The 25,991-nt window shown below is 36.0% G+C and overlaps 5 protein-coding genes across 5 annotated transcripts; 2 read left to right on the forward strand and 3 right to left on the reverse strand.

Annotated features, from left to right (window-relative positions):
- Positions 1 to 518: 518 nt before the first annotated feature.
- PUB15 (Plant U-Box 15) lies at positions 519 to 3,366 on the reverse strand. Its single transcript, XM_086251354.1, has 4 exons — positions 2,794 to 3,366; positions 2,568 to 2,684; positions 1,821 to 2,246; positions 519 to 1,714 (listed from the first exon to the last, which is right to left on the reverse strand). The coding sequence occupies exons 1-4, from the start codon at positions 3,100 to 3,102 to the stop codon at positions 659 to 661; spliced, it is 1,908 nt and encodes a 635-aa protein (XP_086107480.1). The 5' UTR covers positions 3,103 to 3,366; the 3' UTR covers positions 519 to 658.
- Positions 3,367 to 5,943: 2,577 nt separating this feature from the next.
- LOC147277975 (BTB/POZ domain-containing protein) lies at positions 5,944 to 12,335 on the forward strand. The gene is made up of 13 exons (XM_086249921.1): positions 5,944 to 6,101; positions 6,215 to 7,085; positions 7,563 to 7,892; positions 8,113 to 8,343; positions 8,702 to 8,863; positions 9,540 to 9,752; positions 9,849 to 9,896; positions 10,002 to 10,060; positions 10,929 to 11,061; positions 11,164 to 11,238; positions 11,335 to 11,415; positions 11,506 to 11,574; positions 11,729 to 12,335. Exons 2-13 carry the CDS (start codon positions 6,288 to 6,290, stop codon positions 11,945 to 11,947), a joined length of 2,418 nt encoding a protein of 805 aa, XP_086106047.1. The 5' UTR covers positions 5,944 to 6,101; positions 6,215 to 6,287; the 3' UTR covers positions 11,948 to 12,335.
- A 375-nt stretch (positions 12,336 to 12,710) lies between these two features.
- On the reverse strand, positions 12,711 to 14,735 carry LOC147277976 (small nuclear ribonucleoprotein SmD3b). Its single transcript, XM_086249922.1, has 5 exons — positions 14,505 to 14,735; positions 13,631 to 13,683; positions 13,464 to 13,530; positions 13,323 to 13,379; positions 12,711 to 13,010 (listed from the first exon to the last, which is right to left on the reverse strand). The coding sequence occupies exons 1-5, from the start codon at positions 14,661 to 14,663 to the stop codon at positions 12,951 to 12,953; spliced, it is 396 nt and encodes a 131-aa protein (XP_086106048.1). The 5' UTR covers positions 14,664 to 14,735; the 3' UTR covers positions 12,711 to 12,950.
- A 2,300-nt stretch (positions 14,736 to 17,035) lies between these two features.
- LOC147277977 (1,4-alpha-glucan-branching enzyme 1, chloroplastic/amyloplastic-like) lies at positions 17,036 to 23,910 on the forward strand. The gene is made up of 14 exons (XM_086250678.1): positions 17,036 to 17,241; positions 17,760 to 17,879; positions 18,239 to 18,449; positions 18,617 to 18,686; positions 18,785 to 19,054; positions 19,351 to 20,257; positions 20,535 to 20,651; positions 21,070 to 21,132; positions 21,558 to 21,665; positions 22,389 to 22,490; positions 22,806 to 22,873; positions 23,017 to 23,098; positions 23,266 to 23,382; positions 23,559 to 23,910. The coding sequence occupies exons 1-14, from the start codon at positions 17,149 to 17,151 to the stop codon at positions 23,721 to 23,723; spliced, it is 2,493 nt and encodes an 830-aa protein (XP_086106804.1). The 5' UTR covers positions 17,036 to 17,148; the 3' UTR covers positions 23,724 to 23,910.
- A 505-nt stretch (positions 23,911 to 24,415) lies between these two features.
- LOC147277978 (uncharacterized) lies at positions 24,416 to 25,154 on the reverse strand. Its single transcript, XM_086250089.1, has 2 exons — positions 25,043 to 25,154; positions 24,416 to 24,942 (listed from the first exon to the last, which is right to left on the reverse strand). The coding sequence occupies exons 1-2, from the start codon at positions 25,152 to 25,154 to the stop codon at positions 24,416 to 24,418; spliced, it is 639 nt and encodes a 212-aa protein (XP_086106215.1).
- Between the last annotated feature and the right edge of the window lie 837 nt (positions 25,155 to 25,991).

Consider the following 25,991-nt stretch of genomic DNA (forward strand, 5'->3'; position numbering starts at 1 on the left):
AATAAGTACTATTTTTAATGTTCATTTGATTTTGTGCAGACGAAACTTTAGATGGAAAGCGAGCAAAGTGACTAAATTATCTCAATTCGCAAAATTGAGAAGTCAAGTACAATAATTTTTCAAATTGAAAATATGAAAAGTAAATTGATACAAGTATAATAGTCTAAGAGCAAAATGAAAGTTTTCTCAAAATAGAAGGAGCATTTTTTTTTTTTTTTACCTTACACCGTTGCATGTAATAACTTTGCATTTGATTGCGTGCAAGGTAAACCTTGTATTTGATAGTGTTGAAAGGTAACCTTATAAACCCTTCTTCTATGTTTTCTCATATATATCGCAAACATCTTAATCAATAGTCATAAATGTGAAGCGCCCATATTCCATTAAGTGTTAAAAGCATAAGTTTCTAACCCTGAAAAAAGTAGTGGAGCAATTCCAAGGATGAACCTGTTTTTATTTGTATTTTTTTTTTTTGAGGTGGGTGTTAGTTCGATACATCGATACAAAACAAAAACCAATAAGTCAAAAATTGGGAAAGTAAATTCATGAGCAAATTGTACGAACATTTCTTTTGTAATTAATGCTCTTTTACACATCTCATAGGACCCAAGAATCAAATAAAAGCATAGCCAACAGGTTGAAAATTTATTTTATAACTTCAGGGAATGTGTTCACTCTTGCTTATGAGTTGTAGAAGTGCATTTGCTTTCCTTTGAGCTCTATTGGTTCCACTCTTTGTGATCTCAACCAAATGCTCATATACTCCAAACTGAAGTGCGGCCAGTAAGAAAGATGAATTGTTTGATCCCAACTCAAGAAGAACTGATGTTGCACATTCCTTGTTCTTGGGGGTTCCTTCTCGGATAAATTCAACAAGAGTTTCAATGAATGATAGCTCTCCAATCTCTTGCCGTCCATCTGGATGTGATGCAAGAAGTAAGAATATGGAGAGGGCCTCATCAACCATGCCCAAGTTTCTATCCTTGAGTAACTGGAGTAGAGGTGGTACAATGCCAGCAGTAATGGCCCTCGCCTTATTTGCTTGGTTCAAAGATAAGTTAAACAGGGCAGTGGCAGCATCTTTTTTACCTCTAAGTGTCCCATTTTGCAATAAATCTACTAATGGGGGAAAGCCATTTGATAATCCCACGGTTACTTTGTTCTCATCGAGCATTGATAAGCTAAATAAAGCTGCTGCAGAGTTCTCTCTAGCTTCTGTGCTTCCATTCTGCAAGACTTCTATAATAGCCGGAATGGCTTCTTCTCTGGTTATGATTTTCTTGTTTGTTTCATCAATTGATAAATTCAAAAGAGCCGTTACTGCATGCTGTTGGATTTTAGAATCTGGATAGGAAAGAAGCTGCACTAATGGTGGGATTCCTCCACTCTTGGCGATCAAAATTCTGTTGTCGGGATTCTCTTTTGAGATCAAACGAATCTTCATGGCAGCCTTTCTTTGCACTTCTAATTGACTGGAAGATAGCTGTTCAACCAATGATGAGATTTCCTCTTTGTGTTCGGTGGAGGAGCTTTCCTGGCCTGTGGAAGTATCTTTTTTTGGAAGCTGGAAATTGTTCTTCTCACACCACTGCATGATTAGATTTTTGAGAGCATAATTTGGTGCAAGTGACAGGTGAGCCAGAGTTTGCCTGGTCTTCGGACATGTCCTATGATTGGAGTCAAACCACTTTTGTATGCTTTCTCTGTCATATGTCTTCAATAAATAACCAAACAAGGAAACAAATTAGTTTCTGTTCTGTTAACATTATTTCATGTTCGGCTAGTATTAAAAGGGTTCCATTTGGCACATGTAAAATCACCTGTCCACTTGCAACAATAACAGGATCCGTCATTATTTCTAGTGTGATTGGACAGAGGAACTCATGAGGAATCATCAAAGATGGGCACTTCTCAAGCACTCTAGGCATAACAGGGTCGTCAAGAACATTGGTTACTTCCATTCCTGCAAGTTGTCTGAATTTGTTAAGAAGATCAAGGATTTGCTGAGTAGTCTCTGAACTTTGCCCTCCTCTTTCTTTAACAAGGTTCCTTACAGCTATTGTTTCTATCTTAAGGTCCTCAATTTTATGCAGGTCTAGCTTTTGCGCCAGCCTTTCTATAATGGCACTATCAGCATTTCTTTCATCTTTTTTGGACAAAAGCACCATCATATCCATTGCAAGTTCTATATCCTGTGTATCTGTTCGCTTCCTTGCTCGTCTAAGTTGCATGACCATGAGTTCAACCTGAACCGCAGCAAAAACTTACATCAGAAACAAACTGTAGGATTAGCTAATTTGTCTATGGAAGTACCAAGCTGCCCTCCCAGCTGGCATTTAAATACATACAGATCTTTTAATTCAATATCTTTCATTGCGTTTGATTGAAATTTGAGTATTATTAATTTATTATTTAATTATTTTTTTCTCTTTTGCTCTCATTCATGATTTCAAGTTAAGCCAATAAGACCATTGAAAAATTCATATATGCTGGAGCAATATCTTACTAGTGTAGATGCACAAGGAAATAACAAATTGAAGCCTGCACCTGTTCCAAAAAGGACATACCTGCTCCTTAACTTCATCTGAGATACAAAGTTCATCAGGCAAACTACCTTCTAAAGCCTGGCTTAGTTTTTCATTAACCGCATGAAATCTAACCATGATTGCCTCACTTTCAAGTGCCTAAATACCCAAAGAAAAAATCAGAACAAAGAAAACAAATAAAAGTCCGACAACCCAATTCACATTTCCGAAAGAAATAACTGGAAATCTTCAAAAAGAAAATCCTAACCAGATAAATTTTGCTCCCCTCATTACAAGTTTTCAACAATTTTTTGGCCATAAGAAGCACCTTCTTCAAATTACCCAACCAAGCAACACCCCTCTCCGGAATTGGCCCATCGAGGTCTCGTGCCTCTTCAAAAAGCGGTAACAAGAGCTTCATACGCCGCACAAGGTTATAGCATTCTTTCCTATGCGTCCTTCGGTAATCTCCGAATTGAGCTACCAATTCAATCACACCCTCCACAGTTTCCTCTCCTCCTCCACCTCCACCTCCACCTCCACCTTCACCTTCGTCTCTCTCTCCATCCATCAACATGGGCCTGTACCTTTATACATAACCCAGAAAACTACTTCTTTAGGGTTTTGAATATGTTGGATTTACGAGTAAGCTAGGGTTTATGTTTCATTCACAGGAATATTAGGAGGGTCGAATTAAGGAAAAAGAAACGTGAAGATAACGAAACCTTAACCTTAATTTCCATGGATTGTAGGTGCTGTGTGTTTCTTGGTGCCTGTCAGAACCTTTTCGCGGGATTTTCGGGTCTGTTGCTCTTTACAGGAAACACATTACACATGGAGCCTAAAATAGATAGCTATTTGAAAGTTCGTTAATTTCTAACCAACCTGCTTTTTTTTGTTTGGTCAATTAACCAAACCTTCTTTTGGGCTTTCCTGTAAATTGCTAGTGCCAAATAACAGACGAGTGGAATAATGCCAGTGATCCTGTGACATAAAAGATGACTAGAAAAGAGGTAGTGATTCTAAGGAGAATTCTCTAAAATGTGTATGTACTCTTTTTAATTACAAAAGTAAGGACAAGATTGTGAGGTAGCTCTAAGATATATAACCATTTATTTTTAAGTTTTTCCCTAATCATCCCAATAAAAGTTCAACAAAATTAAAATAATTTTGTCATCTAATCATCATCCAATAAATGGATGAGCATAGTATTTCTCATAAACATAAAAATGATATTGATTAGAATTAAATGGCTGAATGATTTACAATTTAGTTAATTTTCATGAACAATTCTTATAGGTTTATCTAAAAAAATGAATAGAGTGGACTCCAAAAGAGTGTTGTGTCTATTTTATAATTGTTATTTTAATTTAGGGAAAAATTTTAAAAAATGACTTAAACTTTGATATGAATTATAGGTTATACCAATCTATCTCTTTAACTTTGTTTTCGATGCCAATATGTCACTTCCATCAATTCGATTTATAAATTTTATCCAAAAGTGATCACATATCATGCATGTAATCATTTTTTCATGAGCAAATTCATTATTCTACTTGTAATAAAAGAACATAGAAATCAAATCACTTCTTAAACATGGCCCTTTTTTGGACGAAATATGTAATTGGACTAATGGAATGAGCAAATTAGTTTTAAAATTAAAGTTAAGAGGGCACATTAATACAACTATAATACGCATCCTGAATTGACACATGAGTCAAAATTTAAGTCATTTAAAAAAAAATTTCCCTTTAATTTATTACAAAGTTAAAAGTTGAGCATGGGTATAGGAAGCTCACCTCTTCTTTGGGAGTGAAACCCGTGGTTTTGAATACGTACATATGGTCATATAAAATCTATCAAGAGTTCAATTTCATTTAATATAATTAAAAAAAATTATAAAGTTTCAAGCTTGCGCTACCAAACATATTAATTAATACCATACCATATTAATTATAAAGTTTCATGTCTAATGAATTTTAGTAGTTTTTTTTATTTTTGATGATGAAACATGAAGGTGTTAATGTGTTATATCTCGTGTAAAAAAGAGTATTGATCAATATTAGGTACTAATATAGTCCATATACACTATAAATACAAATAGAACTTCACTACAAGAAAAAAGGTAGCAAATTTATAGGCAAAATTTATACTTTGCTAACCTTTGCAACATTTTGTTATGAAAATTTGCTTCCTCTGAAATTTGTAACTCTAATGAATATATCAAAGATTATGTCATGTATTTAATACTTATGCGGGCTCAAAATATAATAGTTAATTTAAACTTTATTAATTAAATAATTATGTGAGCTCTAAATGCCATTTGCTTTTTAAGATGGCAAATATCAGTAATTTTAGATATCTCAACTTTTTTTTTTAATTATTTTTTTTTAACTTATATGATATTTATATATTAGACATTACAAAAAAAAAAACAAGGAAATATATGTCCAGTAATAACACATCGGGCCATCCCTTCCACCGACCGTCGAAGCCAACCCGCCTGCCAGCCACCATCTTCTCCATTTCTGACTTCGAACCACCTCCATTTTCGACACCGTCCACTAGTGCAGCACATGAACCACCTCCACCAGCCATCATCTTCTCAGGCAAGCCACCATCGTCGGAGTTCTTCTCTCTTCTCCCAAGCTCTCTCCCAGGCAGTCGCTCACTGCGACATCGTCGGTGATAAACCAAGATCGAGTTCTGCTCTCTTCTCCTTCTCATTCTCGGCCAACCCGATTTCCGAACTTTTCGACCCGTCCACCGACAAGCCCGACGAGAACTGGTCGGCTAACGGGTTGGGTCCTAACCCGCCCAACCCGCCCGTCACAAGTCCTAAGGATCGAAGGTGAACAGAATCTTGACCATTTTCGCGTGCGGCGCTACTTTGATTGATTCGGATCAAATGAATGCACAACTGCCACGTACCCACCAGACCGTTTATAAGTTATAACCGTAAATACCAAAAAAACAAACCATAAATACTTCAACTCATAACAAATAATAAAGGGCATCAAGTTCGGAATCTCTCTAATTAGTTTGATTTTCATTCACTTATTGTTCGGTTGTTCCCCGAGTCCATCAAATTGCCTTCCCAGTTGTTTAAATATCTATGTTTTCAAGGGGTCAGGTCCATGAATGTTCAACCAGGTGTTAAAATACCTGCCACGAAATTATCAATGAATTTTTGAGGTGGGTTTTTATCCGAAACTGATTTCTTGTTGTTATTATTTGAAGTCATGGCATTCATTTGTCGTTTTTTGGGATTTTTTTTAAGCCGGAATGAGCTTTTCCTTGTAGATATTTTTTTTTATTGCTCGTGTACTTGGATAAGAATGTGGTCTCGGGTTGACAGCGATTTCTGATTGATCTTTGTCAGTGTTAGTGGGCTTCAGATATTTTTTTGGCAAGTTGAGGGTATTGGTCTTCTAGCAATTTCTGGATTTCTTTTGGAACTGTCATAGCTTTCTATTTAGCCATTAAATTTGCATTTTTTCACCGTCTTAGAGTTACAAACCTTAGAATTTGAGCACAAGGTTCATCATCTTACGTGTTTCCGATTGATTGAATTTGGTGAGTTTTCCTCTACAATCTACATGACTCGTACGATTATGAGAGCCAGTCATATTTTAAAATCTAAGATGTTTTTGTTGTTGCCTAAATGAGAATCTGTCCTTATTTTTCAGATAGTCATGGTGGGTGCGAGGTCCCTATAAATACTGTCGATCTCTGGGATTGAACGATATTCAATAAGGTGAGATGATGGATAAAAAAGAGAAGAAGTTCCTTACAGTGGCGCCCTTTGAGTGTGCTTGGCGAAAGGATTTGAAATTCCGGGAAGCCGGGAGGGGTTGCGTTGCTTTTGAAGCTTTCGCTCACAATGATGTAACACTGGTGTTCCGGGAGAATGTGGGAAGCCAGCATTATCATTACAAAAGAGATAATAGTCCTCACTATACTGTAATTCTGGGTAGTCATAGGAATAGGCGGTTGAAAATTGAGGTTAATGGGAAAACTGTGGTGGATGTGGAGGGTGTTGGTCTTTGTTGTTCTTCTGCATTTCAGAGCTATTGGATCAGTATCTGTGATGGTTTGATCAGTATTGGTAAGGGAAGATACCCTTTTCAGAATCTTGTCTTTCAGTGGCTAGATTCGAATCCAAATTGTAGTGTTCGTTATGTTGGGCTTAGTAGTTGGGATAAACATGTTGGGTATAGGAATGTCAACGTATTGCCATTAACTCACAACCATATATCCTTGTGGAAGCATGTGGATTGTAATGAGTACATATGTGAGGAGGATGGCGAAGAGGAGTTGGAAGATGAACGAACAGGTTATGAGAAATGGGGGCTCGAAAATTTTCTCGAAAGTTGGGAATTATCTGATGTTCTTTTCATCGTTGGTACAGAAGAAAGGCCTGTACCTGCTCACAAGACTATTTTGGTAGCATCTGGTAATTTCCCTTTGAGTTCATCAGAAGATGTTCTCCAGCTAAAGTGGGTAACTTATCCAGTTCTCCATGCACTACTTCAATATATTTACACAGGCTGGACCCAGGTATACCCTTTTCTAATCTCAGATACTTGTGAATTCTCATCATCTGTATTTTCAATTCTTATGATTTTTAACCTTTGAGTACGGGGAATTGCATATCTATTCTCAAAAGCATAGGGTAATTTGCATGAATGCGTACAAAATTACAAAATATGCTATTTTTTGTCACAGATGCTCCTGCATCCTTCAACAGCACGTTTATGTGAACAACCAGTTACTTGTTATTTTGGTGCATGACACTTTTCTACTCTCTCTCTCTCTCTCTCTCTCTCTCTCTCTCTCTCTCTCTCTCTCTCTCTCTCTCTCTCTTCTCATCTTAGAAAAAACTACATGTCGGTTGTTTGTATGTCAAGTTCATCATCCTTTACCATTTGATTGCAGACTAGTATGCTAAATATGCTATACTAGGTGGCTCTGGCAGTTCTAAGTTTGTTATAGAGATTCCAATTCTAATAGGGCTCATGACATTGTTTGATATAGATTCCAGAATCACAACTTGGTTCCTTGAGGGCTCTAGGCTTACAATTTGAAGTGATTCCATTAGTGAAGCAATGTGAGGAAGCCATGGAACGATTTAAACTAAATAAAAAGTTGTTTGACTCGGGCAAAAGTGTGGAACTATCATATCCATGCAGTCGGCCGCATTGTTGTGCATCCTTCCCCTTTGGAGTTCCTGTTGATATGCTGAGGCTTAAACAATTGCATTTAAGCAGCAAGTACAGTGATGTAAATATCTATATTGAGGGTCATGGACTTATTGCCCAGTCACATAAAATTATTCTCAGTTTATGGAGTCTCCCATTTGCAAAGGTGAGCCTATTCATTGTTTAATATTTATTCTGTCTTGTGTACACCCTTATGCCTCTCAGATAAATCACATGAGCACATAATTGTTCTGGAGAGGAAAGGCATCTTTATAAGAGCATAATGTTGGTAATAGATGTGCTCTTGGGGTGTATTATTCTCTGTTCCTGCTCTTTTTTTATTTATTGAATCTCATACAATTAAAGATGAATGTTGCATTGGGCAGATGTTCACAAATGGAATGAGTGAAACAATTTCCTCGGAGGTTCTTTTAAGAGACATATCGCCCGAAGCATTCAAGGCTTTGCTTGAGTTCATGTATAGTGGGGAACTCAATTTAGAAGTTACTATGGATTCTGGTGCCTTGTTACTTCAACTCTTTCTGTTGGCTGATCAATTTGGAGTCACTCTCCTTCATCAGGAGTGCTGCAAAACACTTTTAGAATACCTCACAGAGGTAGCTGGTAATCCTTATCTTACAACATAATTTAATTCATCTATAGTAGTTCAATCATGCCAATATATTGTCAGTTTTACAGTATGCAACTTGCATGACTAGAATAAAAGAACGGAGAAGTGACTTGCGGTTTCGGACTTCTGAAAACAAAAGAAGAGATCCCTTTTATAATAATGAATTATAGAGATATTGATACCTCTCATGTGCACATTATATGCAGGGATGGAGTTCTAGTGGAAGAAGGTCATACAACAAGAGTTTTTCTATTATGCACAAGTTTAATGGACGAGGAAGCAGACTGTTTTGGAAAAGTAATTCAACTGGTGCTTTTGAAGCTAACTGTTGACCTTTGTTGCAGGACTCAGTATGTCTGATCCTTCAAGCAGTTTCATCGATTCCATCATGTAAACTTATTGAAGAAACTTGCGAGATGAACTTTTCAATGCACTTTGACTATTGTACAACTGCAAGCATTGACTTTGTTTTGTTAGATGAGACAACCTTTAGCAATATCATTCAGGTAGGCTCTTATTGTTTTAGTCACTGGTATTAACATTGATGGATAGCTTAAGGCTCAAGATAACTACATCAGATCATGCATACAGAAGGACCAGTATTAGATGTTACATAAATTACAACATGAAACCAGAAAGGTGCCCTATGGGGGGGAGTATGTTCACCAGATTGATGAGAGACAAGTGAGGTTTACTTGTGGTAGGGGTGGAGCTAGGATTTTAACTTTGGAGGGGCCAAAATATAAAACACAAGTACAAGTAATATGTTAATATATATAATAAGAAATATTGAATATGAAATAATAACAACATTACAACTTTACAAGATTATAGATCCTTATTTTCTTTTTAAACAAATTTGAGAAAATGAGATCTTGAGCTTTAAATTGTGCGAAGCTTAAGGGAAGAATAGACATAAAATTTCTATTGTGTATAATGATATACATTGAAAGGGATTCTTGAAAAGCCCCCCCCCCCCCCCCCCCCCGGCGAAGATCTTATAATGGCTCCGCCTCTGGCTTGTGGGCTATTTAACTACGATGAGGGTAGTATACTGGACCAAAGTAGTTCACTTTTACTTAAAAGATTGTATGAATATGGAGTCAGAGGAAACATTGAGAAATTGGTACTTTTGCATAGTCAATTTTGAGTATTTTCTTATAGTATATTATGTTATTGCAGCATCCAGATTTGACTGTAACATCTGAAGAAAAGGTTCTCAATGCAATCTTAATGTGGGGTGTGAAAGCAAAGGAAGTGTATGGATGGGAGGTTGTGGATGAGATGATGATATATTCCACCCCGGAACTTCTTTTTGGGGACAGGCTGCAGACAGTTCAAGACCTTTTGCCATTTGTTCGATTTCTGTTACTGTCCTTCCCCTTGCTTGAGAAGGTATGTAGACCTCGCTTATAGAGATGCATCCACCAGTCTACCGAAGACATGAAATTTTTTGCCTGACTTTACCATTATTTAATAATGATCTTGCAGTTGGAGAAGAGCAACATTAGCAGGCATATTTCTACTTTTAATAATCTTGTGAGTTGAGCATCTCTTTTGATTAGTTTTTGGAAAATGAACCTCAACGGGTATATGGAAATAATTCTTTTTCCTAATTAATATTTGTTTATGCTAACACCACAGGTTAAGGAGGCCATCAATTATATCGAGCATGGATTGGAAAGGCCAGAAAATGAGCATAAGTGAGTATTGAAGTATTGAAGTATTGCATTATTCTTTCATGTCCAAACTTTTGATCTTCACTTTAAGGGGCCTGCTCAAATTAAAATTTTTATTCGGTTGCTGACAATAGAAGATACAGGAGAACCAACCTTTTACTTTCTTAAGTTAGGGTTTTATATCACTATTTTGGATGTTGTATGTATAACTTTTAAATTATGCACATCAGTCAGTCAACCATTTAAGTGTTATTCTTTTTTTTTTTTTTTCTTTTTTTCTTTTTTATGTCTTTGGGTCGAGTGTGCTGATCTTGTTTCACCATCTAGCTATATGCAGGACCCTCTCTTTCTTCTCTACTCAACATTCCAACTTAAAATAATAAATGAATGTTTGAAGGTGGAAGTGTTTTAGAGAATTGTGCTATTTTTTCTCTGTTTGTGAATCTATTATGGTGAAGATAGGGGGAAAAGGTGGAGTTCATAGATATAACCACTATGCTTCAGATGCCACCTTTCTTACAACCACTGCTTTACTATTATGAGTGGCAATTTCTATTTTTCATTTGGTATCTCTTCAAATGGATTAATATAAATTCTGCATGTATGAAATAGTTAAAAGAGAAGTTTTATTACGAGGTAGAGGTCCATGCACCATTATTATTAGAATAGGACCTCTGCTGTGTCACTTCTGAAGAGATTTGGAGTTTACATGGTGCATCAAAAGTAACATGGTGATCATGCTCTGAGCTTATTGAACTTTTGTATTATTGTAATCAGTTACATACTCTTTACTCCTATTGATTTTGTGTTTGAAAGGGATTCTTGGCTAACGTGCAAATTTGTATTTAGAGAACTTGTATATAGAGTTAGTTAACATAGTTTTACTTTGTAGTCTGAGAATCCAACACAGGAGATCTAGTTATAAGGAGCTCCAGTACATATGTGATGGGGACAGCAATGGAGTTCTGTACTTTGCAGGCACATCATATGGGGAACATCAGTGGGTTAATCCTGTTCTTGCCAAGGTAATTTCTCAATTCTTTCCATCTTTCCTCCCTTCTATAGCTCTCTATTGGATTAATCATTTTTAATACAGCTGACCATCCTTTGTAAATTGCATGTTTCAGAGAATTATCATTACAGCTAGTAGTCCCCCTTCTAGGTTCACTGATCCCAAGGTTTTGGTCTCGAGAACTTACCAGGTACAATAAATTAAAATATTGTAAGAAGGTATGATAAATTGAAATATTATAAAAAGGTTTTGCTGTGAGCTAATTGACACTATATGGCCACATCAGGGAACATCTTTTGCTGGGCCACAGATCGAAGATGGACACAATTGCACCTGGTGGATGGTTGACATTACTGCAGATCATCAGGTATTTTTTGAGTTACCTACATGTCTAGTATAGGAGGTGTCTTAATTTTGTTTTGGTTGACATTCTGATGCATAATATTCTCTGGTACAGCTTATTTGCAACTACTACACCTTGAGGCAGGATGGGTCCAGGGCCTACATGAGATATTGGAATTTCCAGGTAAAGATCTTATAGAAGCCATTTTGTTTTTTATTTATTAATTTTTGGTTATCATTTGTTATTTGATTTTTCTGGTTCTATGTCTTTCTAAGTAATGCTGGATATGGAGGTAAGACTAAGAGTATGGAGTGACCTTTATTTCAATGTATTCCAGGGATCTCTGGATGGGAAGACATGGACAAATCTGAGAGTACACGAGAATGACCAAACAATATGCAAACCTGGGCAGTTTGCATCATGGCCCGTTACTGGACCAAATGCTCTACTTCCATTTAGATTCTTTAGGGTTGTTCTGACGGGTCCTACAACAGATGCTTCCAACCCCTGGAACTTCTGCATCTGCCTTCTAGAACTCTATGGCTACTTCCACTAATCTGATTCGGTTTGGGGAAAGCATGCCAAGGACGGGTTTCATTCTCTGATTGGCTATCAAAGGGCATTTAGCTACTAAAGAAAGAATCTATGCTCTCTCTCCCAACACTTTGTGTATTCTTCTCATTCTCACAATGAATTTCATCAGCATTCCTTTTTGGGTTGCTCGTACTGCAAGGTATTGGACAAGCCTTATGGGAGAATGCGGGGTGCATTGGCTCTGTCAACCTTGGCATCATTTCATGGGAGGGCTGCTGGTCATTGGAAAGTGGAACTTGTTAAACAGACCTGCTCTCTCTCTCTCCCCAATTTTCATAAATAATTTTTTTTTTGGGTATAACACAGACGATAATAAAAGGCCGGCCCTCTAAGGTTCACAATTGGGTTCAGTATGATAGATGTCATGTTAATTTTGATTGAAAAATTGTCAGTCTATCGAGCTACAGGTTAACAAGAATGGATATTCGCCATCAGAAAAAGCCAGCAAATTTTGACTGCCATTGCCAACATTACCTTCAACACCTGCCAGACTGTTTTATGCAGATTAAATGTACCGTCAATTTTAGAAAAAACCCATTTACATTACGTTGCTCCAAAAGGATACGGTGAATCCTTAACCTTCAGGCACCCTTTGCAAAAATGTATGGTTTGTAAGAGAGACGGAGAATTTTGAAGAATGAGATTAAGAACCATAGACGCCTGAATTTTGAAGAGTGAGATTAAGAACCATAGACATCCATCTGACCCTAAAAAAAAAAAAACCGGACACCAAAAAAACCTTAGCTATTACATCAACAATAGAAACTACATGAAAGGTGGAGTACATGTAAGAGTCAAAAGATTTGGATTTGGCATCCAAAACATGCATGCCAAAAGAGACCTGTCAAGATCCAGACAACAAGCTTTCTCTGATTTTCTCTTCTCCCTAACAAATAAGTCTATTCTCTTACACCGATTTTGAGGCTATTGAAGGGACTCCGCAAACGGGTTGCAGAGAGGGTTGATTACCTCCGAACGGGTGGTACAACACCCCTACCAGCTGTTCCTCGGCCAGCAGCTTGAGCCTGCACAACAGAATATCTTTGGTCAAGCCAATTCCACATAAAAAGGAGGGGGAAGGGGGGTTTATCAAGCAATATTTTCCATGTTTTGTGTCCCAAAGCCTGAAATATGATGTGGAAGACTAAACTATGAAGCCCAGTATTTATCACATTGCAATGTGCATCGTTTCCACTTTCTCACAGGAAAGTCCACCCATTAGATAAGGCACAGATTCTAGATGATTTTGCTTTTATTGAAACCTCTTTTCAAAGTTGCTATTAAGCATGGACAAAAGACGAACTACATTAAGATTTAGTAGAATATGAACAGCTTACTTTAGCCCGCATTGCAACAGCTCTACCTCTGCCAACTCCAAGTGAAGCACCCTTACCCTTCCAAATTAAAAATCAAATGTTAGTCAAACAAAATGTCCTCAGTAAGGACAATTCAATGATCATTTGCAAATAGAAGAATACCTTAATTCTAGCATCCAGACGCTTGAACATTGGAGCATTCTTCAGCATGTCTGGTATGACCATGAACCTATATTATTTTCAGAGGAACAGTCAATTTGGTGTAGCATAGCAATACGTCTCATATAAAATACAAATGTATGCTGTCAAACAAAATATTATCCATATACCTGACTTTGCTCCCTCGAATAAAAACATGCTCAAGCTGTGAGACCTTCCCGTCCTGTAGAGGAGTGTACCAATATCATTAACAAATGTAAGTCAACAAAATAAATGAAAAGAAGATAAACTAATTGTACAAGCATTGAAAATAAGAACGACCCAATACCATCCAATTACTGATATTATCATATTAATTAAGAATCCCTCAAGAATCCCTTATCAGAGCATAGAAGAAGATCAGCAAAAGGGAATAGACGTGACACACCAAAATGTAAAAGAAAATAAAGTTTAACAATTTTTAATAAAAATAAGTTATAAAAAACTTGAGTTCAACTACACCTTTAAGTTTTAGAGCATCATAGATGCCAAAATCCAGTTAAAATTAAAGAATTTGATCATATGTAGTCTGCACATCAACAGTGATAGACTTGAAACCACATGACAAGGATAATTATTAGGCAGTTTCAACCTTACAGGCTCGTTCTATTTCCACAATTTGTAACAGGGCAAATAAACCATCGCTTAAGATGTTGCACCTCACTTTCTGAATCCTAACCAATGAAACAATCATTCAGCTTCGTCTAGGGCCATGGCCTAACATAGTGCAGAATTTCAACTTCTTTTCCTTTCATTACTTTTTTCACTGGCTTTTAGGGCTACTAAAAGCCCAGGATTTTAGAACACTACCATACATCGGTGTTCAACGACTCTAGGGTTTTAAAAATTTGGGATCAGATTCACATAAAGTTGCAGTTTCACTGTGAGCGCGTGAAATTTAGGGTTTTAAATTCGGAGAACGCAGGGCTTGATGAGAAAGCAACTAGTAAAGTAACAAGAAAATTGAAGACGAAACGATAAAACATTATGAAGATTAAGTGGTACCTTGGCAGTGAAGGTGATGTTCTCGAGCTGACAGTTCCAGTTATCCTCGCACTCCACCATGCTTCCTCTGTAAAGCTCACCGCTCTTCAGCTCCACTGTCACCACGTGCCCCGACGCCTCGTGAAGAAGCTTCACTGGTATTCCCAAGCTTCTGCTCATGATTTCCCTTCTCTGCTCTTTCTCGCTGTGCAAAACCCTAAATAAGACCCAACCTCACCGTATTCCTCCCTGGCTCCCTCTCCGTCGTATTTATAGTCTCTAACACGGCGTCGTTCTTATTAGGGACTTTTCTGTCATTTTAAGAGTCAACATAAAAGTACACGAGATGCCGTCCTAATCATGCTTGCATTAGGTGTAAAATTAACTCAAAAGCCCAAATCCTGATTGTTCACCCCAAAAAAACCGATCTGAACTCGGCTCGAACTTGATAAGACTCAAGCCCAATCAAACCTGAAGTACTTTGGACGAGCATTGGGTTTAAGGGCTTTTGCACTGTTTTTAAAATTCTCAAAAACGCTTTTAGATTAATAGAAGCATTTTTTTATAATATTTGATAAAAAAAAATAAAAGTATTTTTGAGTTATAAAAACGCTTTTAAAAAGTTTTTTGAGAAGCACATGACAATTTAAAAACGCTTAAAATTTTTATAAAAATATGTTTGTGCTTTTTAGCAAAAACACTTACAGTAAAAGCACTTAGGTCCGTTTGGCATTGTTTTTATAATTGCCAAAAACGTTTTCAAATTAGTAAAAGCGTTTTTTGTAGCGTTTGGAAAAATTAATAAAAGTACTTATGAATTGTAAAAACGCTTTTAAAAGATTTTTTAAGAAGCATTTTCAAGTGCTTTTGTATGAATAATTTTAGAATTTTATAAAAATTTGTTTGTGTTTCTTAATGGAAGCAGTGTCAAACGAGCTCTAAGTAAAAGTGCTTATAAGAAGCACTGCCAAATCTAAGGAAGTTTCATATGTGCCATCATGTTATTGAGTTCGGATACCAAGGCCCTGTTTGAGATTGCAGTGGAATACCCAAAAGTTGTTATGGATTATAATTCTCAATCACCTACAACAGTTTTAGTGTTTGGTAAAAAAATTAAAAACTGCTTTTCTCAACAATTCTCAACTCACTACAACAAAAACAGAAAGTAGGTTTTTATGTACTTTTGAAAATTGCAGTGAATCACAGCAACAATGAATATTTTATTTTATATATAATACCCTCATTGATTTCTATAATTTTTATTTGTTTATTTTAAATTAAAAAATATGTCTATTGTTAGTTATATTTTATATTGTGATAATTAATTATGATATTTTATTTGTACGTTTAAAATTATAATATACCTAAAAACATAATAGACATACTTATTTAATAATGTTGTTCTTAGAAAAATTAATGTTAATAAGAGTTTGTAGCCAAAAATTTAAAAAATAAGTAAAAAAATATTTTATTTTTACCAAACAAATAAGTGAAAGACACTTTAAACATCATGTTTATTTTAGTAATTATGCACAGTCACAGTACTTTTACATTAACATTTACCAAACATTTTGATAATGTTTTTTGTACTCACAACCCTTTTAAAAACATAGTTTACCAAACACTCAGCTGTTTTACTTTACAGCTGACTTTACTTTTCAGTGATTAATATCCCTTGCATAGAAAAAAAGGTCTATTGATTTTAAATATTAAATTTCAATAATTTTTTAGTTTAGGTACCAAAATTAAATAGTATTGTAGATTAGGTATTAGTTGAAAAGTCAAACAAAATAATAAAGTAAAATGTATTAGAATTAATAAATATTACATCACTATCACTATAATAAAAAAATAAAAATAATATTACATCACAAATATTACATTAATTTATATTATATTGTATTAAAAAAAAATCAATTCAGTTACAACTTAACTGTGACTGTCTTGGTAAATTGAAAGAGACAACTCACCCCACTATACTATATATTATTTTGAGTAAAAATATTATTTTGACCTCTATTTATACTATATTGTAGTATAATTTTTATAAAAAAAATTTAATTAAGTCACAACTTAATTGTGACTGTCTCACAACTTAGATGTGACTGTCGTTCAGTCACAACTAAATTTGAAGTTATGAGTGTCGTACAGTCACAACTGAATGTGAAGTTGAGACTACATTAACAAATTTTCAAGATAATATAAAAGTCACAAGAACAATTTTGTCAAAACCTTATAAATTTTAACTAACACCCATCATATGTGGGTTAAAATACAAAAATATCAAATGAAAAAGGCTCAAATCAAATGAGCTAATATATTTGTGACCTAATCTAAACAACTACATTTAAATTTAGTAGTTTAATTGAATTATTATATAGTTTTCATACTATATCAAAAAATTATTAAAATTTGACATTTAATCCTAATTTTCTAAAGAAAAAACAATCGATCGATTAGCATAAAAAAAAAATCAAATCAAATCAATTCAACGAGGAGAAAAAGCTGGAAACAAGTCAATGATTTGTGCGAATGTGGGTCCCACAGAGTACCAACCGTCGAGATCTTCAGGCTTGTACCGGAGGAGTGTTACTGCGAGAGAATGGCAGCGCGAGTATGAGAGTTGTTGTGCCGCACATGAGGATGAGAGGTTGAGTCGGTTAAGATGTTGGGTTGTTTGGGTCTTCATCCCACTCCTGCTCTTGGGTCTTCATCATTAGATTCCTTAAGCAAGGACTACCTGAGCCTGAGGCCGAGGGTAACTCAACCTCAACCTTTTTCCTACTTTAATTATTTATGCTATTGATCAGTAAATGTTTGCATGAATTTTCTCTATCTTGTATTGTCTATCACTTGAATCAAATTCGTTTCTCTATTATAAATTTGGTCGTCACTGAATTCATAGTTATGTGTTTTTGCTGTACCGCTTTAGTGTTAATGTGTACTGAATCTTATTCGTATCATATTGAATCATTGATACATATGCTTCTAGCCTTCTTCTAGCCTTCCTGGATTGTAATTATGCACTATCCAATTATTCATCAACTTCATTGATATCGTCAACCACCATAAATAATAAGAAACAATTTTTACTTCCATTGCTTGAGTTTTGGATATTGCATAAAATGTGGTTTTTCTCTTTATAGTTCTGTGGCCGATATTATGATCTTGACTCTTAATTAATTATAAGTCTTGCAGGGCATCCATTATCCATACTAGATTTTGTTTTTCTCGAACTTTCAAATCCATCATTTACCATCTCTTCTACTATTACAGGCCTTGAGAAATAACCGACACTTCGGAAAAAGGCAACCACCACTGGTAGCCTTCAGATCTCAAAACTCGGTTGGGTACCACAGAGTTCTGTCCCCGTCAACAAGTTCAAGATGTGGGAAGGTAGGTATGCTTGACATTTTTAGCATGAACTGGTAGGTGAGATGAGAGCCAACGATTTATCTTAAGGGAATTATCATTATAATTATATTAGATTTTAATATTTACTATTGTTGAAATATGTACATTGGTCATTGGGCATAGTCTGGACTCTGGACAATTTTTATCTATTTGGTTTCTACCTGCTGGCTTTGCCAAGTAATAATTTCTTATACACAAGTAAATTGTAATCTTCTCTGCATTGCTTGATGTTCAATACTTATGTAGTAACTGATTTCATGTTTTTTCATGTTCATCTATTTTTTTATTTCTCATTATTGCCTTTGAGTAAATAAGTTGTGATCTGCGCCTTCCTTTGTTAGGTGGAGCATAGTTCAAAAATTACAGCTGTTTTGAAAGACGACAGCTCCACAATGGCAGCAACTGATGAAGAGATGGAAGGTCTTGGTATCTTGAGCATCGATCCAGGATTGGAACCACACAAAGAGCACTTCAAGTACAGAATAAAGAGATATGTGGATCAGAAAAGGCTTATTGAGAAATTTGAAGGAGGTTTAGAGGAATTTGCTCAAGGTGATCTTTATGTCATGTCATGAATGTTGCCTTTTTATCTTTCCTTTTTGGTTTATACATGGATATCTGTGAATTTTCTGGAGTGTGTGTGAGGGATGCTGAATCATATTCATGTTTCCTAAAATGGATTCTTTTTTAGTTTGGAAACCTGTTTGCTTCTTCTGTAGGTTATTTGAAATTTGGATTTAACAAAGAAGAAGGAGGCATTGTGTACCGTGAATGGGCCCCTGCTGCTCAGTGAGTTCATTACCTTTTTGAACTACAATTTGAAAACCTTTTGATGCATGGTACTTGTTTTAATTGCTCACTTAGAAGCTATATTTCTTTTAACTTAGGGAGGCACAACTTATTGGGGACTTTAATGGATGGGATGGCTCCAAACATGAGATGGAGAAGAACCAATTTGGGGTTTGGAGTATCAAGATACCCAATTCTGGTGGACATCCGGCCATTCCTCACAAATCAAGGGTTAAATTCCGGTTCAAGCATGGAAATGGAGTTTGGGTTGATCGCATCCCTGCTTGGATCAAATATGCCACTGTGGACCCAACAAGATTTGCAGCACCATATGATGGTGTGTACTGGGATCCACCACCATCAGAAAGGTGCCAGTTATTCATATTTTCCTCTTCTAAGTTGCATTAGGTGAATATCTTCATAGATAACTGAACAATATGGTCTAATGACAAGCAGAGTTTCTAGTAACTTAACATAGCTGCATCAAAGTCCAAAACCTAGAAACCTGTTTCAGATACAAGAGTCAGGTTGCAAAATACACTTAAATCATCTTTCAGAGCTTCCACCTTGGCTTGGCCCATTTCATCCAAACAAGGGAGTCTTCAATTCAATTTTATGGTAATATGTGGTTTATTAAATTATATTTGACCTTTTGACCATGCAGGTTTCAGTTTAAGTATCCCCATCCTCCAAATCCCAAGGCTCCACGAATATACGAGGCTCATGTTGGAATGAGTAGTTCAGAACCCCGCATTAGTTCATACAGAGAATTTGCTGATGATGTTTTGCCTCGTATCCGAGCAAATAACTATAACACAGTCCAGTTGATGGCCGTGATGGAGCATTCCTATTATGCATCATTTGGTTATCATGTCACAAACTTCTTTGCCGCAAGCAGTAGATCTGGAACACCCGAGGACCTTAAATATCTAATTGATAAAGCCCATTGCCTAGGTTTGCGTGTATTGATGGATGTTGTTCACAGCCATGCAAGTAACAATGTCACCGATGGCCTTAATGGCTTTGAAGTTGGTCAAAGCTCACAAGAGTCCTACTTCCACACAGGAGATAGAGGCTACCATAAGTTATGGGATAGTCGACTTTTCAACTATGCTAATTGGGAAGTTCTCCGCTTCCTTTTATCCAACTTGAGGTGGTGGCTGGAGGAGTTTAAATTTGATGGGTTTCGATTTGATGGAGTAACTTCGATGTTATATCATCACCATGGGATAAACATGCAATTTACAGGGAATTATTATGAGTATTTTAGTGAGGCAACAGATGTCGATGCTGTTGTTTATTTAATGCTTGCCAACTATCTGATTCATAAGATTTTTCCAGCGGCAACTGTAATTGCCGAAGATGTTTCTGGTATGCCTGGACTTGGTCGGCCTGTCTCTGAAGGTGGTATTGGTTTTGACTACCGGCTGGCAATGGCCATCCCTGACAAATGGATTGACTACCTGAAAAACAAGAAAGATGAAGAGTGGTCGATGAAAGAAATTTCACAGAGCTTGACAAATAGGAGATACACTGAGAAGTGTATCTCCTATGCTGAGAGTCATGACCAGGTATGAGATTTTCTTTTTGTGTTTGTGTGTTTCAATAATGGATGAAGAAAGTGACAAAAAGAAGATAAGAGGCTTCAAATTTTATCATATTGAATATGCTTGCCAAAAGTCAAAACTAACTTTATAGTGTCAATGCTCTTGTTTCATTTTCTCATTCATTGTTGCCAAAATTGATCTCTCTCTCTCTCTCTCTCTCTCTCTCTCTCTCTCTATATATATATATATATATATATATATATATATTTCTCATTACAATTTTGGTCGTTATTACTTGCAGGCAATTGTGGGTGATAAGACTGTTGCATTCTTTTTGATGGATAAAGAAATGTATTCTGGCATGTCTTGTTTAGATGATGCTTCTCCTACTATTGAGCGAGGGATCGCACTTCACAAGGTTTGTCCTGTTAGTTCTGTACCAGAAGTAGATGTTTGCATATTGGTTTAGTTCATTGCTGTCTATCTGAACAGTCTCTTTCTTATGCTCTTATTTTGTTTCTCTTTCTTTTTTCTTAAATGTGGCTACATCAACAAGGTCACAACCATCAGATTGCACCAATCATGTTCACTTACTAATTAACTGACAAAGTAGCAAAATTATGTTTTTATAACATTGTTCACCACCTAGATAACTGATAAACTAGAAAATTATTTGTCTCTTTCACAATGTTAGTCGTGATGACTTATTTTGGATATGGAGAACAACTGAACTACTGTCAATTTCATTAGCAGATTCATCTCTTAAATGCTCACTTACTATAAAACTTCAGTTTTTTTTATTTATTTCAGTCTCATTGTTGTCTTCATTTTTGCAGATCATACATTTTTTAACTATGGCATTAGGAGGCGAGAGCTACCTTAATTTTATGGGAAATGAGGTAAGCATGTTGGCCCAAGTTTGATACCTGCCAAACTCTTGGTGTCACTGTGCAGCAGGACTTGGATAAATTTTGATATAATGCATATGGAGGGTGTCATTGTTTTTTTAATTTTTTTTTTTTATTCGGGAGAACATTTAGAACATATGAAAAAGTACTGTTGGCAACCCTATAGAAGTTTGGCTTCTTTATCACTGTTAGATTGTATGTAACACACATAGAATTGAGAATAACAAGTGAGGGATAATGTACTAAATAACTTGCTATGAGTTACCAAGAGAAGGGCTCACTGCCTCTTCTCATCACAATAATGAAAATCCCACTTTTTCTAAAGAGGCAAGTGTGTATATCCCCATAGTTCCCTATGCTGGTTATGCAATGTCAAGATTTCTTTTAAAGGTTTTCATAATGAATGATTTGTATAGTTTGGCCATCCTGAATGGATCGACTTTCCGAGAGAAGGCAATGGGTGGAGTTATGAAAAGTGCAGACGCCAATGGAACCTGGTGGATACAGATCACTTGAGATATAAGGTTTTGGAGACACATTTTCAGTCATTACCATTTGTTAATCTTGGTATTCTTTATTACGCTTTTTGTCAGTTTGTTAATCTTGAGAGATGAGCTGAGAAATGACCACATAGCATCTACATGAAGAATTCAATTACCATGCTTGCATGTGAGGTTTCATGTATGTAAGCATATAAAATTGACACAACTTAGAGAGATAAGTGGACCGGCATAGTATACTGTATATCTATTATCTTTGCCTATATTTAAATGCAGCTCTTGTCAACAAACATTTGTTTTAAGGTCACACATTTTGCTACTGGGGGCCATAATATGGCCTCAACCATGTGATCTGTTACAGATTTGATGTCCTAGATTATCTGTCCTAAGAATCTGGGCATGTTTATGATTGAAAACTTATGGCATGGAACCATGGTGGGGCATGGTTATTGATGGCTTTGCAACTTCCACCCCTGTATCATGCAAAAAGTCACCCATGTAATGGGTCTTAATATATGATGACTTTATGTTGATTGCTGCATAGTTTATTTTTCTACTTTTACTATTAAATAAGGGTGCAGTTATTGGAACTCCAAAAAAGTCATCCTGCACTCCAATTTTAAAAAAACATAAGAGAAAATTTGTACATGTTAGAGTGCAGAATAACCTTTTTGGAGTGCCAATAACAGCACCCTTAAATAAACTTTAATGTCATAGCTTATATCCTTTTTCTTTGAACTTGTCCAGTTTATGAATGCATTTGACAGAGCTATGAACTTGCTTGATGAGAGTTTTTCATTCCTTTCATCAACAAAGCAGATAGTGAGCAGCACAAATGAAGAAGACAAAGTAAGATGTCCCTGGAAATCTTATTTTTAATTACACAAATTGGATTAGCGAAAACAAAAATTAAATTAGAGTGCATATAGTATGTTTTAAGTATGTTTCTGATCAGCAACCCTAGGATTTTAGTAAAGATATTTCTAACAGGCAATGTTTCTCAAATATCATCCATTATTTAGCCCACCAGCCAACGTGGTCCTTTGCCTTTTTATGAATACCAATTTAGGGATAAACCATTTAAGTCAAATGTAAACAAACATGATGGATTACTTTCAACTGACAATTATGTTTGAAACGTTGAGTAATTGTTGGATGTTACAGGTTATTGTCTTTGAGCGTGGAGATCTAGTTTTTGTGTTCAATTTTCATCCAGAAAACACATATGATGGGTATGTTTGTTTTGACTTCTGTAAAAGGACTGCATGCCTGTTTGCTTCTGCATAAATGGCAGACAAAGCAGTTTGGACACTGCTTGGACTATAGGGTAATAACACTGTTGTTTATATGAGTGACTTGTGTTGTGAACATACAGGTATAAAGTTGGATGTGACTTACCTGGGAAGTACAGAGTTGCACTAGATAGTGATGCTTGGGAATTTGGTGGACATGGAAGAGTAAGGAATCCCTTACCTATTTCCAAGGGGTGAATGAGAGTTTTAACTTCTAAGTAAAGAGAGTATTTAAGGATAATGCAATTAAAATAAACAAAAAAGAAAAGGGAATGTATCATGTCTCTTTTTTATCAGATGTTATTGATTTGTTGATTTCACTCTGCTTGCAGGTGAGCCATGATGTAGACCACTTCACATTCCCTGAAGGAATACCAGGGGTTCCTGAAACAAATTTTAACAACCGTCCCAACTCCTTCAAAGTACTCTCACCGGCTCACACATGTGTGGTATGATAATCTTGTATGTCCTTGTGGTTTTATTAATCTTAATGATGACATGTATTAATTTCTTCTTCCAATGCAAATATATCCAAAAGTTATGGGGTGATTTTGTCACGTCCTGTTTAAATTTAGTAATGAAATATCTGTGATTGATCTTACTTGTCTTTTTACAAACTTACAAGGTTTATTATCGAGTGGATGAAAGTCAGGAAGCATCAGATGTGAATGAGACATCAGCAGCAGAAGTTGTGGTGACGCAAGAGAATTTTGAAGAACCGGGTTCTGTGAAAGATGGCAATGCTGGTCAAAAAGCAGAAGAGATTGGTGATGGGTCATCTGATGACTAAATATGTTTCTCTGTGATAGATTGTGGATGTGAATAAAAATAACGGGGTTTTCTTTCAGCAGTAAAAAACTGTAGAGAAATGTATGACTTGCAGATGCATAAGACTTTACAGACTAGAATGTATATGAATAAACCATTACACTTATAATTTTATAAAATGGTACCTCTCACGGTGCTGTTTTTTTTTTTTTTTTCATATAATTTCTAAATTGGGTTTTTTATGAATGGTTTTTTTAGTAATTTTGGATAGGGTAAAATTGCAATTAAAACTCTAATCAAAAGTTGGATATAATGAATTATTTATTTATTTTGGTAGAATCACCCACTGCCAGCTACTCTTCAGGAAGTGTGATCATGAAGAGCAAGCTACAAAGGCTTTGAGAGCAGCAGACACAAGCAACCTTTGGGGTTTTAGTTGGGTTATTCTGGAAATGCATCTAGCATGGCAGATGCATTTCCAACCAAGACCTTGATTAATTGATATTAAGGAGTTAAAGTGATCTTGTAAACTAGTTAAACTTGCAACAGGCAGGATAAAAGAGTGAGAATATATCACAATCGGCAAGAAAAATAAACTAAAATTTTTTATATTTAGTTGAGTTTCAGAAGCAGAGAAAACAGAGGCAAGCAATGTACATTAAGATGATGCATATGATGCCTGTAAAAATTAAATCCTGATTTGACTTGGGAAACTCAGTGAACAACTCTTGGAGCTCCGAATTTGCGTCCCCGGGCAAATGAGACGGGCTGAGCCAGAGGAGGTTTCTTGTTCTCTTTGCTCAAGCTTCTCAGCATATACCTCGGAGTCGGAGTCTCTGGCTCCACCGACGAGAAAGCCGCAGAGACCGATTTCCTCCTGCTTTCAAGCTTCCTAGTACAAGTGTTTCTTTTGGCAGATTCCACATTAACACCTAGACCCAGCTTATACGCGCTCTTGCTCTTACACTCCTTCCCAGTTACACCCTTCTTCCTCTTCAGCCGCTCATTCCTTCTCGCAGAATACTCCTCGTAAAATCTACCCCTTTCAAACAAAGGGTTCGATTTTGCGCTCAACGAATTACCAAAACTAGCCTTACCAGAATCTTCGTTTCCAAATTCGTCCCGAACCATCCTCGCTAAAGCCCTCAATTCGCACGAAATTGAGCGGTATTCAGGTCGAAGCAGCTCCGATTCTTCCATATCCCATGTGCGGTTTGGTTTCTGGGATTTTGTTAAAGACCCTGAAACATAGGAATGCAATAATGTATCAGTAACTAACAAAAAACCAAACCAGTGATTCATATCACACTGCTAAAATTTATTCTGTTCGCTCGGACCCACCTGCTGGGCTTTGCATAGAGTTTGGGTTCGAACGGAGGACCCGACGGGGTCGAAGCCTGATCGGTGATTTAGCCAGCGGAGGCTTATGATGATCCGATTTCATCTTTGACATTGATTGAATTCAAAATTCAGAGCAAATTGCAAAATACAGAGAGAGACAACTGCAAAGCGGTTGTGCTGTCGCTTTGAATATATTATAGGAGAAAAAGGTATCGCCTCCAACGGTCATATTTTTCATCGGACGGTCTAGGATTGTTTAAAATTTAAACAGTGGATACGTTTCCATTAAAAGTTGATATTCTTAATTCTCTTATGCTAATATGGTAACCGTTTTAAATTGAGAATATTGGGCGAGAAGTTGCTTTTTCTTTTTTCAAATCTGTATTGGGCTTGAAACTAAAACGTACATATTGAGTTGGCCTACATTATTTTGGTATACTGGAGGCTAAAAGGCCCAATAGAAAACAAATCAAATTAGGCAGGCCTAGAAACAGCCCTAAGCCAGATCATACCCACATGAGAAGGGAAGGCTCCAAAGTCCAAACAAAGTTCAAACGTCCTAACGTATTGTATGATTTTCTTTAGAGCAAATTACACTTAAAGTATTTCAGATTTATACTATTTTTTAAGTTGGTACTCAAATTAAAAAAAGTTGCAAAGACGAGTCTCAATTACCTCTTTTAGGAAACATTATTGTATGTGTCTGTAACACTATGTGACATGATGATGTGGTGTTATCAATCTACTTAGATTATAACACAAGTAAGATTTTAAGGATATTTTTTAGGATTTAGGATTTTAGAAATTAATTATTATACACGTGTTACAATTTAAGTAGATTGGTAACATCACGTCGTTATGTCAAATGGTGTTACGATTACACACAATAGGATTTTATAAATTAATTATTATACACATGTTACAATTTAAGTAGATTGGTAATACTACG

Source organism: Dryas octopetala, chromosome 7 (assembly GCF_963921425.1).
Source record: "Dryas octopetala chromosome 7, drDryOcto1.1, whole genome shotgun sequence".
Taxonomy (NCBI): domain Eukaryota; kingdom Viridiplantae; phylum Streptophyta; class Magnoliopsida; order Rosales; family Rosaceae; genus Dryas; species Dryas octopetala.

Coding starts and splice junctions, on each gene's coding strand:
- LOC147277978 (XM_086250089.1), bottom strand. CDS start 25,154: ATGTCAAAGATGAAATCGGATCATCATAAGCCTCCGCTGGCTAAATCA. Junction 24,943..25,042: donor CTCTATGCAAAGCCCAGCAG/GTGGGTCCGAGC, acceptor CCTATGTTTCAG/GGTCTTTAACAAAATCCCAG.
- LOC147277976 (XM_086249922.1), bottom strand. CDS start 14,663: ATGAGCAGAAGCTTGGGAATACCAGTGAAGCTTCTTCACGAGGCGTCG. Junction 13,531..13,630: donor ATTCGAGGGAGCAAAGTCAG/GTATATGGATAA, acceptor AAAATAATATAG/GTTCATGGTCATACCAGACA. Junction 13,380..13,463: donor GTCTGGATGCTAGAATTAAG/GTATTCTTCTAT, acceptor TTAATTTGGAAG/GGTAAGGGTGCTTCACTTGG.
- LOC147277977 (XM_086250678.1), top strand. CDS start 17,149: ATGTTGGGTTGTTTGGGTCTTCATCCCACTCCTGCTCTTGGGTCTTCA. Junction 17,242..17,759: donor ACCTGAGCCTGAGGCCGAGG/GTAACTCAACCT, acceptor CTACTATTACAG/GCCTTGAGAAATAACCGACA. Junction 19,055..19,350: donor GATCCACCACCATCAGAAAG/GTGCCAGTTATT, acceptor TTGACCATGCAG/GTTTCAGTTTAAGTATCCCC.
- LOC147277975 (XM_086249921.1), top strand. CDS start 6,288: ATGATGGATAAAAAAGAGAAGAAGTTCCTTACAGTGGCGCCCTTTGAG. Junction 7,086..7,562: donor TTTACACAGGCTGGACCCAG/GTATACCCTTTT, acceptor TGTTTGATATAG/ATTCCAGAATCACAACTTGG. Junction 7,893..8,112: donor GGAGTCTCCCATTTGCAAAG/GTGAGCCTATTC, acceptor TGCATTGGGCAG/ATGTTCACAAATGGAATGAG.
- PUB15 (XM_086251354.1), bottom strand. CDS start 3,102: ATGTTGATGGATGGAGAGAGAGACGAAGGTGAAGGTGGAGGTGGAGGT. Junction 2,247..2,567: donor CAGATGAAGTTAAGGAGCAG/GTATGTCCTTTT, acceptor GCTGCGGTTCAG/GTTGAACTCATGGTCATGCA. Junction 1,715..1,820: donor TTATTGTTGCAAGTGGACAG/GTGATTTTACAT, acceptor TATTTATTGAAG/ACATATGACAGAGAAAGCAT.